A 15,882-nucleotide genomic window follows, 5' to 3' on the forward strand; every position below is an offset into this window, starting at 1 on the left:
ATTGTTCAGGGTAAATGTGATGTTCCTGTCAGCCATCAAACGACACACGTTGGAGATAAGACAATGACGGTATGGTTTGACACGTAGCGGTGTAGCCGTGGGCACCTGTTCCAGCCCGCCCCGTCGCTGAAGCGCAGCGAGCCGTGCTCTACAGAGATCACCTACAATACCTCCATCGTTGAGTCGGCTATGTAGTGAACTGATCTGTTCCTCGTCTTGAGCGTCGGACAATCGTTTGAGACCTCCGAGGTGCCGGTGAAAGAGAATGCTGTTGGGCGTAGTCGAAGGCAGGCCCGATTTGCGTTTGATTAGTTGGGTATACTTCCCCGTGAGCTTTTTGAGGCACGACGGTGAGATGACTTGAATGGTACTGCGATACAGAATCTTGGGGATCAGGACGCTATTGACGATAGTGGTTGCAATGCGATCGGTGATGGCCTTACGGCTCATAATATTGCAGAGCCGGGCGCCTCTGTTTCCAAAATGCGAGTTGTAGGTGTTGTTGAACGGGCTGAGTTAACCCATACCCCCAGTACGCGTGCTGCTTCCTTAGGTGGGAGTGGTGTTAATTCCTCTGGTGGTGTTCCAAAAATCAATTTGGTGTTGTCCTGCGCGTCCTGGAGGTTAACCATGACCACGGTTTTCTTTGCATTGATTTCCACGCCATTGAGTGTGAAGAAGGACGTTGCAATGTCGAGCGTATGTTGCATATCTTCCCTGGATCCTGCAACCCATGTAGTATCATCCACGTGCGAACACGACAAGAGGTTGTGCAACACCTTTCATCGCATATCCACGTCCTTGCTCCATGACCTCGCACAAGAGAGGTCGTAAGCTATTCGCCAAAAAAGGGGGCATTCCACTCCTCCTTGATCCAATCCGCACTGTGGTCGATATTCCTCCGTGACCCCGTAATCAGTGATAACCTGATTGATCTTGGTGTCAGCGATCTTCATACAAAGGTCAATAAAGGGCTTTGGAAATTTCAAGCGCGTCATTGCCCGATGAAGCATGCCGTCCTGATGGCAGTTGACCGAGTCGAAGCAGCGACGCATGTCCTGGAAACAATCCATTGCTCTTGTTTGAACTCTGTTGCATCCTCCATGACACAATTCAGCGCGTGGATGGGATCCTTTGTCGTCGTACCCTTCAAAACCGAATAGTTTGGACCTCGGAGGATGTTGTGCTGGGTAAGAATCGTACTGAGCCGCTTAGTGAGGATCGTAAACATGATCTTCCTAGCATGCTCTAGAAGTGTAATCGGTCGGACATCAGCCATGCTACCGGACCATTCTGCTGCCTTTGGGATACAGTAAATTCGTCCAGTGCGCCAATCCTTGGGAACATGGTACAAAATGTGTTTTCCGACTTGTCCTTGTTTCTGAAATAGGTCATTTGATAGCCCTGATGCACCCGGCGCCTTGTACTTGGGCGCTTCATCCAGTGCCTCCTCGAATTCCTCGTACGTTGGTGGGTCCATGAGCGTGGAGTACCACTCCTCGTCAATCCACTCCTTGGGCCGATACTGTTGTTCCCATCTGGACCCAGGCTCCAAAGGCTGTGCAGGACGGGGCCCATGCCACTTGATGAACCAATCGCGGACATACTCTTTGATTTCCTGCGGCTCCAAAAGATTTTGTGTGTGGTCATCCTGAGTGACCTGGATTCGATCCAAAACAACTTTGCCATTTGTCCTCTCAAGGACACTGTCGAGAACCTGTCGTGGGGCCAATTGCCATCGGGAAAGTAGAATATTGATATTTTCTCGAATTCGTGTTTGTAGCCTCGCTGCCTGCTGTGCTTGAATCGCTACGCAAGCAGTGGACCATCTCTTCCCAATCTCCTTTATCCATCGCGTCCAGTCATTTGCCGACGCAGTGTCCAAGGGGGGACTTCCTAGACGGTCGATTGGTGGGGCTTCTTCCGCTTCCTCCATGCGATGAAAATACTTGTCGATCCGATTCAACGCACTGTTAACCTCCTGCGAAAGGGTTTGTTGCACATCTGGAGCGCAAAAAGTCCTTGTCTCATTCTCTTGGCTGCTTGTTGGAGGTTGGATAAGGAACGGATGATGTGGCTCATGTTGACTTCTCTCTCTGGGCGACAACCGGTGCGACCTACCACTCTGCCTGGGAGTGTCGCCTTTGCTGCTTTCATCAAAGAGGCCGAATAAAATTGCCATGTGCGTTCCAGGTTGATCCGAACTAGGGCCTCCTTGGGGACCGTGCCATTGTCGTCCAAGTCCCTAATACCCAACCTGGTCAAGCTTGAGCTGCTGGAAAATATTCTCTGGTTTCTTCTGCATAGTTCGTCCACTCCTCCTTCGACGTCTCACGGAAACAAAACCGAAAGCCTTGAGGTTTCCTGTATTTGTTGGCCGATGTGTCTCCAAGGAGCGATATCGCGTACAGATTTAAGGACACTACCAGTGCTTGGTGGTCCGATTTAACATGGTCCTGTAAATCGATCACCTCCGCGTTGAAAAGACGGGGTAAGATCCCTGGACATAGGAAAACCATGTCTATGCGACTGACATCCTCGAAGGTGAAGCCGGCCTCGAGCGGGAATAGCGATCTGTACGCATCCGTCAATGGTTGCTCCGAAATCCACTGCAAAAGGGGCGTGTCCGGTCGGTGACTCCCATTGTTGTTATTTCTGTCGATGCTAGGTGACATGGTGCCATTGAAATCCCCTAACAAAATATATTTGTAGTGACCCAAAACGGCCTCGTTGATCTGTTGCTTTAGCCATTGCTGCAGGGCCTGACCTTCCGGGTGGTGCTGTGCGTCGCTAGGAATATAGCAATTAATCACACGAAGTGTACAGCGGTTCCTGAATGCAAAATCAATGGCAATACCGCGTCCACGGTGTCGTGTCTTGCGAATGATATATTTGCTCCAGTCCTTGCGCACCAGGAGTCCAACGCCTGAAGCCGCGGGATTTTGTGGGGCGCTTCCCCAATGCGTGTCGTATATGTGTGAATACTCCCGAGAGAGTGTAAATCGTTCCTTGTGTGTTGCGAATTTTGTTTCCTGTAAACCAAGAATGGATATATCCGCGTGCTCTGCCCAAAAGCAGAGGGCGTCTAGTTTTCCTGGAGCATTTGCTCCTCGAATGTTGTATGTCGCAACTCGAAGTGTGCGCTCCATTGTTACGTTATTGTTGGTGTTGTGTTCGTTGTAGTCATTAAGTCCGATGTCCGTTGCAGTGTTTTCCGATGTACCATATTGATTCTGAAGAGAGTGCATATTGGGCGTATTATTCATTATTAATTCCTGAGTAGTCGGCCGGTTGCATTTTCTTAGCGGGTGTAGGTGGTAGCGGATGGTGGGGCGGTCCGGAGTTCGACGCTACAAGTTGCCACGCAGCAAGAAGTGAGCTCATGTTGCTCTGTGGTGTTGGAAAGGCTCCAGGTTGTTTGGCCTTGTCCAAAAGCTGCTGGAGAGTCATCTGTGTCGGGTCCTGGTCATTTATCTTTTGAGTTAGTGCAGTTGTCTTTGATGTCATAGCGGGAGCGGTTGTTCGTTCCTTAGACGATCGTCCTGTTGTCGTTGCTGTAGCTGCCTGAGCAGGCCGGGTTTCCTTTGCTTGCGGTGCTTGAAACGTCTGTGCGAGGGTGCTACAAACAATCTTCATCATCTCCTGCACACAGTGCATCATGGTCTTGAACTGGGCCTCAGCTCTCTCTCGGTCCTGACGCATTTGCTCCAGGATCGCGGCAATAACATCTGTGTTTGTGTTGAGCGTCGTCTCCTCCACAATGGCGCCACTGGTGCCTGCGTTGGTTGATGCAGCCTGTGCGGGTTGCTTCTGAGCGTTGGTGCTGGCGACTTTGGCGTACGACCGCGAAGAACTCACTCGCAGCGGCTGTCCTTGACTGTATTTCCTCACCGCCTCCACATGAAGATATCGTTCCTTGTTCTCGGTACGCGTCGTACAATCGGCTCTGAGATGCCTACTCGAACCACATGAGTAACAAACTTTGTGGCCAGTCTTGCACCACTCCAAAATCCTGTCTCCTAGCGTGATAGGATTGGCTGTTGCAGTTCTCATGTCTTCTTCAGAATTGAAGTAAACATACGCCTCTCGTCGGTATTTTATTTGATTATCCACAAATACTTTGGGTATATCAACGCAAATAGCCTTCAGTTCCAACAAATCCGAGAGATCGAGGGGGCTCGTCTGAGAAGGCAAGCCCGCCAGTTTGCATACATGCCTCGTGTTCCATTGCAATGACACGGCATCAAGGCGACCCAAACGAGCGTGTTCATTGCCCACAAAGAGAGAGGTAGTGCCCTCTTCTACCAATTTCTCAATGCCCGCTTGGGACGTGAAACGCACTGCAAGGGTTACCTTGATACCGCGGCTGCAAATGTGACGCGAAATGTCCTCGATCTCTCCATATTTCTGCAATGACAAACGGACCAGCGTGTCCGTTATGCGTGGGGGAAGTCCGCACACCTCCACTGTTCGTCGACGGCGGTCCTGACTCCAGTCGTCATTCGCGCGGCAGAAGATGAAAGTGCGGGCTCCGTCCGCATTCTCAGTCCTCATCTTTAGCAGCTCCTGAACTTGAGCCTCTGTCTCCACTGACACCGAATAAAGATGTTCGCCATCGAATTTCTTTGTCTTGATCCTTGCCAAAACACTGACCTCGGCCGCCTTCAGCATCCCCATCAGGTCCTCCCGCTTTTCTTCAGTTGTTTCGCCACGCAGAGAAGATAGAGGGGGCTGGTGCAAGGGGACTTGTGGTATCACAGGGGAGTACCAGGAGAAGCACGTGTGCAAATGGGGCTATTGGGATGAGCGGGATATAGCAGCTGCCGTTGTAGCCACAGGATGGGATAGTGAGTTGTGGCTCGACTGGGTTGACATTCCCGCGCAAGCAGGCTGGAAGAAGGTCAACAAGATCAAGGCACAAGCCGAGCTATATGCTGGTGCGAGTCGCGTGTTTGTGTTTGTTCCTGAACACGATTTCCTTTCGATCAAAGGTGCGCTAGATCTCAGTGAGACCGCTGACACCTTCGATGAGTTCCTTGAGGTGATACATCTACTCGGAGGTGTTAAATGGTTCACATCCACTTGGACGTTGCAGGAGATGTTCATGAGCTACGAGCGCATGATGGTTGTGACCCATGGTGGCAAGTCCATTGAGTGTGGATGGCTGGTAACACTGCAAGCTCAGTTGGGTGCCCTACTTGATAGGTATTGGATGCACCTCGAGGCTGATGACATGACTATGCTTGTGGGCCTTGGCGTACTGGAGCTTGGCAGTTGCGATCCTGGGCGACTGGTTGCGGCTGCACTAATGCGTTGTCGTGGAGTGACGCATGGTTGTTGTGATATTGTAACTCACAAACGTTGTAGTGCACTGACGCATGATAGTTGTGGTGGAGAGATGCACGATATGGGACTGTTTGGTTCTATAAGGTATGAGCTGATTCTTGACGTGCCAGGAGGACTGCCAGCGTGTGCCCAGCTTATAAGTTTAGCAGTGCAGCAGCATGATGTTAGTTGGCTGGCATTTAAGGCTGCCCCTGCGAAAGGAAGGGTCGTCCCTGTATCCACAATGCCAATGTACGGGGCGAAGTGGCCTGCAGCTGGACGATGGCAAACAGTCTGCGACTTGCTCCCCACCGAGGCAGGGTTGTTATGGTTTGGGGCTACTGGTACGGTTACGTTGTCTGAGACCATTCATTCTTGGTATAATGAGGACTTTGCATCTGAAGGCGTTTCTGAAGACAAGGGTACAGCTCGGGTCATTGTGCTCTGTGTGAGAGATACTGGACCCACCAATGAGTGTTGGCTTGGGATGCTTGTGTCTGGGGTCTCGAGAAGGACACGCCGGGTCGGAGGTTGTGTGCTGAAGCCCTCGCAGATGCAGACGTTCGGATCGGAAGCAATACTCGTGGTGTGATAGTAATACATATAAACAGCCTATTTCTACAATACACAATAAAGGACTTTTCAGTTGCCTCTCTTCCCTAGTGTCTTCTTCTGTTTGTTACAAGTGGGCACACCGACATGAGGCGACGATGATACTGACGATACTGAGCCTGATTAGTCTAAGAGTAGTGTATATAGACATACTTGTGCGCAACCCGAGAAGATTGTTCCTTATTTTTGTCCAACAGCAACCACGCTGGAGCGCTTTTGCCTTCAACACATCGACTTACATATGGGTAACATCATGGTTGAAAGAGATGACATTACTGGCACCATTGATTGGGAGTCCCTAGGTGCATATCCAGTCTGGCAGCGTTCTCAATGTCCTGACTTTCTTGTTGGCAGAGGCATCAGTGTAGAAGTCAATGATGCTGACAAGTGGGGTGATCAGAAGGATTTCCAACAGCTTCTCGAGGAGACGAACCTCCGTAATTTTTCTGCTCAGAGATAGTAAGTCGAGATGAAGCGTTTGGAGCGGCTATGCAAGAGGATGGCAAACTTCAGGAGAAAAAAGTTATTCTGCTTGGAGACTTTCCTACGAAAAGCAAACGCTGGATGGGAGTGTCTCAACAATGGCATTGATGGCAGAGATTATAATTGTTTGCAGCTCTAACAGAAGGTACTTTGTCCGAATATAGTTATTTCATTTCACTTCTTGCTGCTCGGAATCTGAATCGGACCGCTGCGTATGTGTTTGTGTTGCGCACGGTTCTCTTTGTTTTAATAAAGCTGCTGTCGATATTTTTTCTAAGAGCAAGTATAAAATGGTTGCCTTTAGCACTTGTCTCTCGTTTTTTCCCAAGCATTTCAACATCTTACTGACAGCAGTTATTTGACATGAAAAGACAGAAAAGGCTGGTAGCTGGAGACGTTCTCGAAATCTGAAGGCCAACTGCTGCATATTCAGCCGAGTCCAGTGTACTTTATTACCATTTAAATCCATTAGAGGCCCACGCATAAAATGAGACGACCGTTTGGCTGGGGAAGGCAAATCACGTTGCAACAAAATTTCTTTCTTGTATTAGAGGTGGTTTTTTCGCGTTCCTTCACATCCATATCGCCTTCCTGGTGAATGGTTTCTTTCAATTAGGATATAAATTGTTGGACTTTGAGATGGGATTGATACCTTTTCTGTTCTGTGTGTGTGTGAGAGAGAGATGGAGTGAGTGAGGGTGAGGAAAAGAGTGAGAGAAGGGAGAGAGAAGAGAGAGAAGACAGATTTTTGACCTGATGGTTCAGCCACACGTGTAGCTCTACTTCATTCTTGTCGCTTTCATTAATTTGAATACTTGCGGACACTTCCACCGTTAATCTGTAAAACTTTCCAGATTACCGGACGGTGACTGTACTGAAATATGGGCTTATGGTTTATTGAAGAAACATAATGAAATGTCAAGGTCGCCGGTGTCGTTAATATCGTCTTGGGACAATCGAATCCAGTCCTGCACATCAAAAGTCCTATGACTTCGCTCAGGAATTCAGCACATCCTTCGGCTCTCGCTCAGCCTCCTATTCTTTCTCTCGCTTGGAAGGGGTGAAGATGGTGGGCCTCTTATAGCTCGCTTTTGTAGGTGGGGTCCTGAGGCCTGGAGGAAGAATAGGTCCGATGATGTTGTTCTCGACAAATGACTAGTGTAACGCAAAATAAAAATAATAGTGATCAGATCGGCGAGAGAGAATCATGGAAGAGAAGGGAAGAGTAAGGAGAGAGCTTTACATTGCACATACGCACATACCTTGATGGAAAAGAATAGCTGCGTGACATAACGAACACCACCTGTGTCTCTTTGGTAGCGCGGGAGACAGGCTTCACCGACATGGTAAAGATGGTAGATTCCTTCCAGCTCCAGATCCATAACCCACAGATCTGCCTTGTAGCCAAAGACATGTAGGCCAAACATAAATGTCTTTTCCGCACCGCCATCAAGCTCATGGTCAATCTGATCTTTCATCAAAATTACCAGCTTCCAAAGATCAGCGACGTAATCATCGACGTTGTCATCATGCTCAGGGGGCTTGACTTCTGAGATGAGGAAGGCAAGCCCTTTCTTCTTGATAACCAGGTCTGGACGGTAACCTTCGCGGCCACAATCTTCACGTCGTGCCTGGGAACCTTCTATCTGTTTGTTCGCCCAGATCACCTCAAAGTCTTTACCAGGAAAGACGGGAGCGACAAAGGGACCGAGACGGTGATGAACATGTGTGTCCTCCCCTTTGCAGTCTGTGGCACTGTTCCAGGTCCGCTTTAGATTCTCCGATCTAGTGGCAGTTAAAATTCGTCTTAATACATGTACTTCAGTTTGTGTTTCACTGCAGCCATTGATTTCCTGAACTTACAGTCGCTTCCAGACTGATAATATAGGGTTCTGAGAGACATCCGAGTGAGCTGTTGTGAGCTCTCCACATTTTCTGAGTTCATTCTCCAGGTCCAAGTGAAGCGCAAGTTCGGCTGCAGACACGTCCTCAAGAGGGAACCTGGACTCAAATTTTGCGCAAATCTCAGCATGCACTGCAGAAGGCATTCCAGGGAGAGCCGAGCGCATGTCCCAGATAGAGTTCACAGCCCTGTTCGTATATTAAAATCAATCCATGATGACATGATGGAACTAAAAGGGACGCACGATGAACTTACAAGAAATAGTGAAGATGCTCCAGCTCCATGGTGGTCGAGGCATTCACGACTTTGCTCGAGTCTTGCTGCAGTTTTTTGAATGTAGCGGTTATGTTGTAGTCTCCACAATAAGCATCTTCGGATGAGCAGGGAGCCGAAAGGACTGGATCCAAATCAACTTTAAATAATGAACGCGGTTTGCGCTTCCTTCCAACACGACTCTCCGCTCCTACTTGCGATCTCTATACATCAAAAAAAGAAGCTCTGAGCAAGTTTAGAAAGCCGTCTATGTTGTCAAAGCGTCAATCAACTGCCCAGAGTCAGTTTTACCTTTAATGGCGATGTTATTGTAGGCGTTGCTTTTTTTGTGGCCGTTGCTAATGATGTTGTGGCTGTTGCTGTTGCTGTCTGCGTTGATGCTGCCGGTGCCGCTGCATGAGTGTATGAAGACATCCAGGTCCGTGATGATCCCGACGTAACTGGTGCATGGGTGCGTGGCTGGTTGAGTGAAGGCACGGGCGTCTGTATTGCTGATGAAGCCTCCGGTTCAGGAGCGTACGACTGCTTGCTTGAGGACGACGACCTCCGCGATGTTGCCGTTATATGGGCGCGTAGCCGATCAGCAGCAGGCTCCTATACCGGACCAATGATGACAGTTTTAGTTCCGAGATGATAAAAGCGAGCAGAAACAGAAGCAGGAAGCACCGCAAAAGATTTTTACATTAGGAGCAAAGGCTGTGACTCTTTCTCGATCCTGAGCCGAAGTGTCGTGGATAGCACCATTACCAAGGGGGCTGGATGGCAGTGCTGATGATCTTGTCGCTGTTGATTCTGCTGCTGATAAAAACGACAACGACAATGAGGTTGAGATTGACAATATGAATAATAAAGTCAAGGCAGGCAGCACCAAGGATGATCAATTTGCCACCCTAAAATAAGGTAACTTACTTGTCACTGGGAACTGGCTTTTAACGCTCTCGGTGTAATATTCTAAGACGTGTTCCTGCTGCTCCTTCACCTTTGACTCCACTGTGCTTACGTACACTTGCGCCGCCCTGTGCCGCCAGAACTGAACAGCTTCGTCGCTATTCTTCCACTTCAGCCAGTCTTTGTAAAGATATTCGCCCACACTCCTCAGTATTAGCTCCTTTGACCCTTGTGGCCCCTCCTTCGACTTGAACAATTTCAAAATCCGGGCATACTGGTTCTCCATATACGTTCGTCCCTTGTGAGACTCGTCTGCAATATGCAAAAAGAATGCATCTGGAGTGATGGTATACGGATCTGTATACGATTGGAAAAAGGCCTTCTTTGGTAAATTGAGAAGACAGTCGAGAGCCTCGCGCCATTTGTTCCGCAAATCGCTCTGCATGGTGTTCGTCGGGGAAGGGATAATTAGAATGCGAACCATCTATCAAGAGCGCACTGAGACATTCGCGCAACGGACTACGATGACGTCACCGAAAAGGTGAAATCATCGGCCTGCGGCAACTATCTAAATCCACCCGAAGGTAGACAAGGGTGCTTGCGAGCACCTCGAAGTGAAAAAAAAAGCTAGTCTAGCTATCGACCTGCCAATTGCTTGGCCGCTGTCGCCTTGTTCTTGGTGGTCGATGCCTTTTGCTTGGCCATGGTTGTTTTGGTGCGCTTGCCACCGGTCTCCTTGCCATCGCCATCCCCCTCTGCCTGGCGCTTGCAACCAGCACGACCTGCACGACTAGTACGACAACCATTGCTGCTTGCTTGCTGCAACGAATCTGGAGCGTCCTTGAGTAGCTCCAGCCAGGGGTGGTGGCCGTCCTTGTCGACCGGATGCAGGTAAAGTGGTCGCTGCTGCTGCTCGACATGGCCGCGCAGAATGTTGACGATATTGTGTCCTGCCATCACGTCGCGGTGCATATACTTTTTGCAATGGGAGCAGTTGAGGCGGCGAATGCTCTCGGTCTGGCTGACAAACTGCTCGCACTTTGGGCACTTCTTTGAGGTGTAATACTCGTGCACGCCAACAACGAGATATCCGAGCGACCGCGCCTACGCGATGGAATAACAGAGAGCGCGAGGGATATGTCAGTTAGCAACAGTAGCTAGATTGGAGCACTACAAACAGCCCACAATAAACAGACGAATAGTTACCTTCTGGATGAAGTAAGCCTCGAACGTCCCATGCAAGGACGATAATCCCGAACTGGAGGTGAATCGCCCCATGCCGATCCCAATCACAACCTTGTCCTCCTCCTTCTTCTCGCCAATGGAGCCGCCGATCATCCGTAGGAGCGAGTCTGCCAGGCATTCGAACTCGCGCTGCCTAGCCTGCTGCGACATCCGCTTGAACTTCTTGGACCTGAATCGGCGGCCGTTGTAAAACTTGTCCAGATGGACCTCGTGCATCTTACGTCCCTGCACGTGAGCAGCGAAGTCGGCGGCGGAACCGCGGAGGGGTGGGAGTGACGACTCAATCGTGCAGATAGAGAGAGACTCGGTTGTTGCTGCCTCCGTGCTGCTGGTTGAGGGCTGGTTGACCGTTGATGGTGCTGTTGACTCGGTGTTGGTGGTCGACGGGCTGGAGTGTATCTTCAAGTCGGCGCCCTTCTGCCGATTCATCCAAGTCCTATGTCTGTGAGTGGGTTGCGCGACAGCTTTCTGCTTGACTGCCAAGTTGATATGCCGCTCGCCTCGGTCTTGACAGACCTTCTTCTTCTTGCCCTTGCCGCGACCTCTTTTACGATGGCCTCGGCTGCCGCGCTTTTTTTGCTGCCGGTGGCGGCGTCGCTTGCCAATCTTGGGGCTCTTGTCTTTTGGCATATGGCCGTACGCTCCGACAACGAACGCTTGGCCTAGGTCGAGGCCCAAGTATGACACCTTGTCAATGTCGTCAGGGGTGCAGCCAAGGAGGCGCTCAACATCGGCCGCGGACTTGAAGACATTGTGCACCTCGGTCAGATAGTCATTCGTGCCGGCGGTGGTGGTGAGCAGACGATCTGGCAAAACATCGGTCTTGTACCGCTTGAACTTGACTGAGTTCAGCTCGCGGACCTTGTGTGCGAGAAGCTGCGCGGCTCGATCAAGACGAATGGCTATGGCTTGCAAGAAATAGCCCTTTTCCTGGTAATTTCGGGGATCGAAACTGTCACAGCGGAGTGTGTTGATATGGGCACGCATCTCGTCAGGCTCGACAACCTTGATGGCTGCCGCGATACCAGATCCTTCTTCTGTCGCCCACGCAGGCGATCGCCATCAGGGGTCCTTGGGTCGATGGGGGTAATGAGGCGCTGGATCAACACGCCCGGCGCCTGGAATGAGAGCCAGTCTTGCGTCAGCTCCGCCTGGGTGAGCTGCCGCTGTTGGTCCGTGCAGCCAATGAGCTTCTTGAGGATAGGGTGCAGCTCGTCCATCTTGTGCAGAAAAGCGGCCAGCTCGATCTCGGTGAATGTCATATACCCATGCTCCTCCTCCGACAGGGACGAAAGACGCCAGGGCCGGCCGGTTGTTGCATTCGCTCGCACAAAAACCTGGATCGCTGGTTCCTGGGATGTCAAATCTACTTCTCGATCGCTCTCCAATTGTCCCTTCTTGATCATCGTTTGAACCTATGGTAATTCATAGAAAACGAGCGATTCAATTCAATTTTGTTGTCCACATCGATGACAAGAATGAAAAAAAAGTAAGAAATGACGAATACGGTGCATTACCTTTTCCGACAACTTTTTGGCTCCGTGCTTATAATGCCTCTTCAGCTCGGCCGACAGCTGTGATGCGACGGATCGAACCACAAAAGTCGGCGTGTACTCCTTGACACTCTTGAGCATGTCTGCTTTGGCCCCTTGTGACTTCTCCAGATGCCCCATCTCCTGTAGACGACCAATGAAGGTGTTGACAGCTGAACCGATCTTACTCTTGTCAGGCAGGTTACCCGAGTACAGGAAGCAGAGGAAAGAGCGGATGAAGGGCGCATTGGATCCATCGTCTTGACCGTCCCCAGCAGGGCCGACATCGTCACCGCCGCCGTTCATCTCCTTGGACGAGAGCCGAGGGCATAGGCTGTCGAGAATACCTTGGTCGTCCTTGCTTATGGCAGTCACGGGCACTGCAGGGCGAGGGGCACCAGGTGAAGATGAAGGATAGAAGAGGTCCTCCAGATACAGGCCAATGAGCATCTGGCATCGCTTCTTGGTCTCCCATGCCACCCGGACTGCACCACGAATAGGATGTTGTCAAGAGCGTCAAGCTTTGGTTCAGAGAGATAGAGGATAAGGGTGGAAAGACCATGTTCGTTGAGGATGCAACATTGACAGGATTCGCGTATGGGTGGTGTACAAAATTTCAGTTGAAAGTAATGTGATACATGCTCTACATTGAGTATGCACACTGGCTCCTCCTCAGTCATGCGAGATTACTCACCATGGCCTTTTCCTTCGTCGTTCCAGGTCATTTCTGAAAACACCAATATCTACTGCATGGACTCGACTCACAAGACGGCAAAGGACATCACGCCGATCGAAGAGGGCAGCAAGATTTACAACTCAGTGTACTTGTTCACGCTACTCGTCAAGGACAAGGACGTCCATCAAGGAATCCCTGTCGCCTTCATGGCGTGCAAGTCCGAATCCCGGTATGTATTTACTTTGTTTCTGTATCATGCCCGTTGTGGCGCGTCATTCTTTCATGCAGTTGACTGAACATGTCTTTACTTTTGCACCTTTGCACACATTAGATATCCCATCATTCGGTGGTTGGACTGGCTAAAGAACGAATGTGGTTTGAAAACGGATGCATTCATGGTGGACTGTGCCGAGGCCGAGTCTCATGCCATTGGGACTGTTTTTCCTGAAGCAAGGCTCGGTAGGTATCCTCTTCCCTCTTATGGCCTGATGCCATGCGGCATGCTTGAGCAATATTCTGGATGACCTAACATAGTACCCGTGTTGCATTCATTCACACAGGAAGAACAGAGGAAGCAGATGCGGCCCCTTTTGAACGAGGTTCGCAGAGTCAGATCACCCGAGTTGCAGCAGACACTCTGGACCAGGTTCAAAGAGCTTTATTCGGGCGCATCGTCAGTGATCGATTATATTCAGAAGAACTGGTTCAATAAGGAGGGAAGACTGGAGAAATGGGCGTTATTTCACAGGGAAGTGAAGTGCACCTCAATTCCTTTCCATGTCGATCATCACGACTACCACCGGTTGACTCATATATCTGTTTTATTTATTTCTTCTTATTTTTCATTAGGATGGGCAAGTTGTCACGACCAACAATTGGATAGAGTCGTGGCATGCTCGTTTGAAGGGCGATCATCTTGGTCGCGATCGGAATCTCCGTGTCGATCGGCTTGTTTATTTGCTGCAGGATCGAGTAGATAGAGAGCTTCGATTCGCATATCTCAAGACCAAGAGAGGCTTCCAACCCATACCCTGGAGAAAGGGGGACGTGGAGAGGAAACAGAAAGCAGAGTTCGACGAGGCACAACGCAAGATTGATTACAACAGAGACCAGCCCTGCGATGATGGACGCTTACGGGTATGGCTTCACCAACCATTTTGCGTTCGAGCACCGTTCCAAGTTCGCCTGCCTTAGCCAAATGTTACTTACAGTGGGGTATACTTTAACTTCCCCTTCTTGTGTAGATCTCCATTCAGTCATTTGACCCCGACACTCCAGACAGGTATTATATCCTTGTTGTCATCGCCAGATCCGGGCAACTCCTCTCATGTTCGTGCCTCGACTTCACCAAGCGTGAACCCCTTCCGTGCAAGCACATTTTTCTTGCTGAGCGTGTGTTTCACGACCTTTGGTTCAGTCGCTTTCTTTGCCCGTCTGTGTCGGCCGATATCATCGAGGACCGGACAGTCGACTTCAACGATGGTCCCAACGACAACATCAACAATGATAACATGCGCAACAACAATGACACGGGCATCTTCGAGCAAGACTCACCCAGAGACCAACTAGCAGTGCTTAACCCAAAAGTTTACACCCAACTCGAATACGAGAGGGCCAGGAGGGAGGAGGAAGAAAGACACCGGCGGAAGGAGCAGAGGAAGAGAGACTTTGAGGATGCAGAGCAAGAGCTCTGTAACAATGGGCGCATGATTGTCGAGCTGATGAATAAGAAGTCCAAGACAGGCAGCTTGGAGGACCTGCAGGCTGCAGTGGCCTCCTCCAAGGCTTTGGTGCATCAACTAAGAGACCTGCTCAAAAATGATGCCTTATTTCCTTTCATTCTTTTTTAGCTAATCGTAGTCCGATTCACGCGATCCTTTTCTTTCTGAAAAAAATATACATCACTGTTCCTATCATGCATTACACCACTTCATCTCCTCTTTCCTACACAAGCAATCATCCTTCGCAGCGAGGTACGATCGCGCCATCATTCTGCAGTGGTTTTTGAATTTCACAGCCGCTGTCTGGTCGATCCCACGAGACTTTGCTAGACATTCAGCGGCGTGCGGTTTGATGGCGCTGGCTTGTGACATAATGCCATAGACACGTCAACGGGCCCTCAGCAAGGGTTGGTTTTGGTGTCTCCTTGACTCTAAAGCGGTGCTCACCCTTTGGTAAGTATATCTAGGTTTCGAGCAGTGGCGTCCTAGCCCGACACTCCCTGCCCCACTGAGGTGGGCCACAGCCGAGAGTGCGATCGCGCCATCATTCTGCGGTGGTTTTTGAATTTCACAGCCGCTGTCTGGTCGATCCCACGAGACTTTGCTAGACATTCAGCGGCGTGCGGTTTGATGGCGCTGGCTTGTGACATAATGCCATAGACACGTCAACGGGCCCTCAGCAAGGGTTGGTTTTGGTGTCTCCTTGACTCTAAAGCGGTGCTCACCCTTTGGTAAGTATATCTAGGTTTCGAGCAGTGGCGTCCTAGCCCGACACTCCCTGCCCCACTGAGGTGGGCCACAGCCGAGAGTGCGATCGCGCCATCATTCTGCGGTGGTTTTTGAATTTCACAGCCGCTGTCTGGTCGATCCCACGAGACTTTGCTAGACATTCAGCGGCGTGCGGTTTGATGGCGCTGGCTTGTGACATAATGCCATAGACACGTCAACGGGCCCTCAGCAAGGGTTGGTTTTGGTGTCTCCTTGACTCTAAAGCGGTGCTCACCCTTTGGTAAGTATATCTAGGTTTCGAGCAGTGGCGTCCTAGCCCGACACTCCCTGCCCCACTGAGGTGGGCCACAGCCGAGAGTGCGATCGCGCCATCATTCTGCGGTGGTTTTTGAATTTCACAGCCGCTGTCTGGTCGATCCCACGAGACTTTGCTAGACATTCAGCGGCGTGCGGTTTGATGGCGCTGGCTTGTGACATAATGCCATAGACACGTCA

General features: G+C 50.4%; 5 protein-coding genes across 5 annotated transcripts; 2 read left to right on the forward strand and 3 right to left on the reverse strand.

Annotated features, from left to right (window-relative positions):
- Window positions 1-950: 950 nt before the first annotated feature.
- Window positions 951-2,294, reverse strand: BC939DRAFT_273320 (uncharacterized protein). The gene has a single exon (XM_051551155.1). It carries the CDS (start codon window positions 2,180-2,182, stop codon window positions 995-997), a length of 1,188 nt encoding a protein of 395 aa, XP_051408853.1. The 5' UTR covers window positions 2,183-2,294; the 3' UTR covers window positions 951-994.
- A 1,938-nt stretch (window positions 2,295-4,232) lies between these two features.
- On the forward strand, window positions 4,233-5,688 carry BC939DRAFT_479967 (uncharacterized protein; the record flags this gene model as incomplete). The annotated part of the gene is made up of 4 exons (XM_051558894.1): window positions 4,233-4,288; window positions 4,606-5,205; window positions 5,386-5,430; window positions 5,619-5,688. 4 exons carry the CDS (start codon window positions 4,233-4,235, stop codon window positions 5,686-5,688), a joined length of 771 nt encoding a protein of 256 aa, XP_051408854.1.
- Window positions 5,689-7,554: 1,866 nt separating this feature from the next.
- BC939DRAFT_461412 (uncharacterized protein) lies at window positions 7,555-8,511 on the reverse strand. The gene is made up of 2 exons (XM_051557011.1): window positions 8,284-8,511; window positions 7,555-8,205 (listed from the first exon to the last, which is right to left on the reverse strand). Exons 1-2 carry the CDS (start codon window positions 8,487-8,489, stop codon window positions 7,626-7,628), a joined length of 786 nt encoding a protein of 261 aa, XP_051408855.1. The 5' UTR covers window positions 8,490-8,511; the 3' UTR covers window positions 7,555-7,625.
- A 3,101-nt stretch (window positions 8,512-11,612) lies between these two features.
- BC939DRAFT_461420 (uncharacterized protein) lies at window positions 11,613-12,267 on the reverse strand. Its single transcript, XM_051557012.1, has one exon. It carries the CDS (start codon window positions 12,133-12,135, stop codon window positions 11,632-11,634), a length of 504 nt encoding a protein of 167 aa, XP_051408856.1. The 5' UTR covers window positions 12,136-12,267; the 3' UTR covers window positions 11,613-11,631.
- Window positions 12,268-12,821: 554 nt separating this feature from the next.
- Window positions 12,822-14,848, forward strand: BC939DRAFT_531627 (uncharacterized protein; the record flags this gene model as incomplete). The annotated part of the gene is made up of 7 exons (XM_051561623.1): window positions 12,822-12,887; window positions 12,982-13,166; window positions 13,269-13,396; window positions 13,472-13,689; window positions 13,787-14,074; window positions 14,182-14,669; window positions 14,704-14,848. The coding sequence occupies 7 exons, from the start codon at window positions 12,822-12,824 to the stop codon at window positions 14,738-14,740; spliced, it is 1,410 nt and encodes a 469-aa protein (XP_051408857.1). The 3' UTR covers window positions 14,741-14,848.
- Between the last annotated feature and the right edge of the window lie 1,034 nt (window positions 14,849-15,882).

This window comes from Gamsiella multidivaricata (genome assembly GCF_025024155.1).
Source record: "Gamsiella multidivaricata strain RSA 2152 chromosome Unknown BC939scaffold_67, whole genome shotgun sequence".
Lineage (NCBI taxonomy): Eukaryota > Fungi > Mortierellomycota > Mortierellomycetes > Mortierellales > Mortierellaceae > Gamsiella > Gamsiella multidivaricata.

Coding starts and splice junctions, on each gene's coding strand:
- BC939DRAFT_273320 (XM_051551155.1), bottom strand. CDS start 2,182: ATGGCAATTTTATTCGGCCTCTTTGATGAAAGCAGCAAAGGCGACACT.
- BC939DRAFT_461412 (XM_051557011.1), bottom strand. CDS start 8,489: ATGCGCTCGGCTCTCCCTGGAATGCCTTCTGCAGTGCATGCTGAGATT. Junction 8,206..8,283: donor TTATCAGTCTGGAAGCGACT/GTAAGTTCAGGA, acceptor AACTGCCACTAG/ATCGGAGAATCTAAAGCGGA.
- BC939DRAFT_461420 (XM_051557012.1), bottom strand. CDS start 12,135: ATGATCAAGAAGGGACAATTGGAGAGCGATCGAGAAGTAGATTTGACA.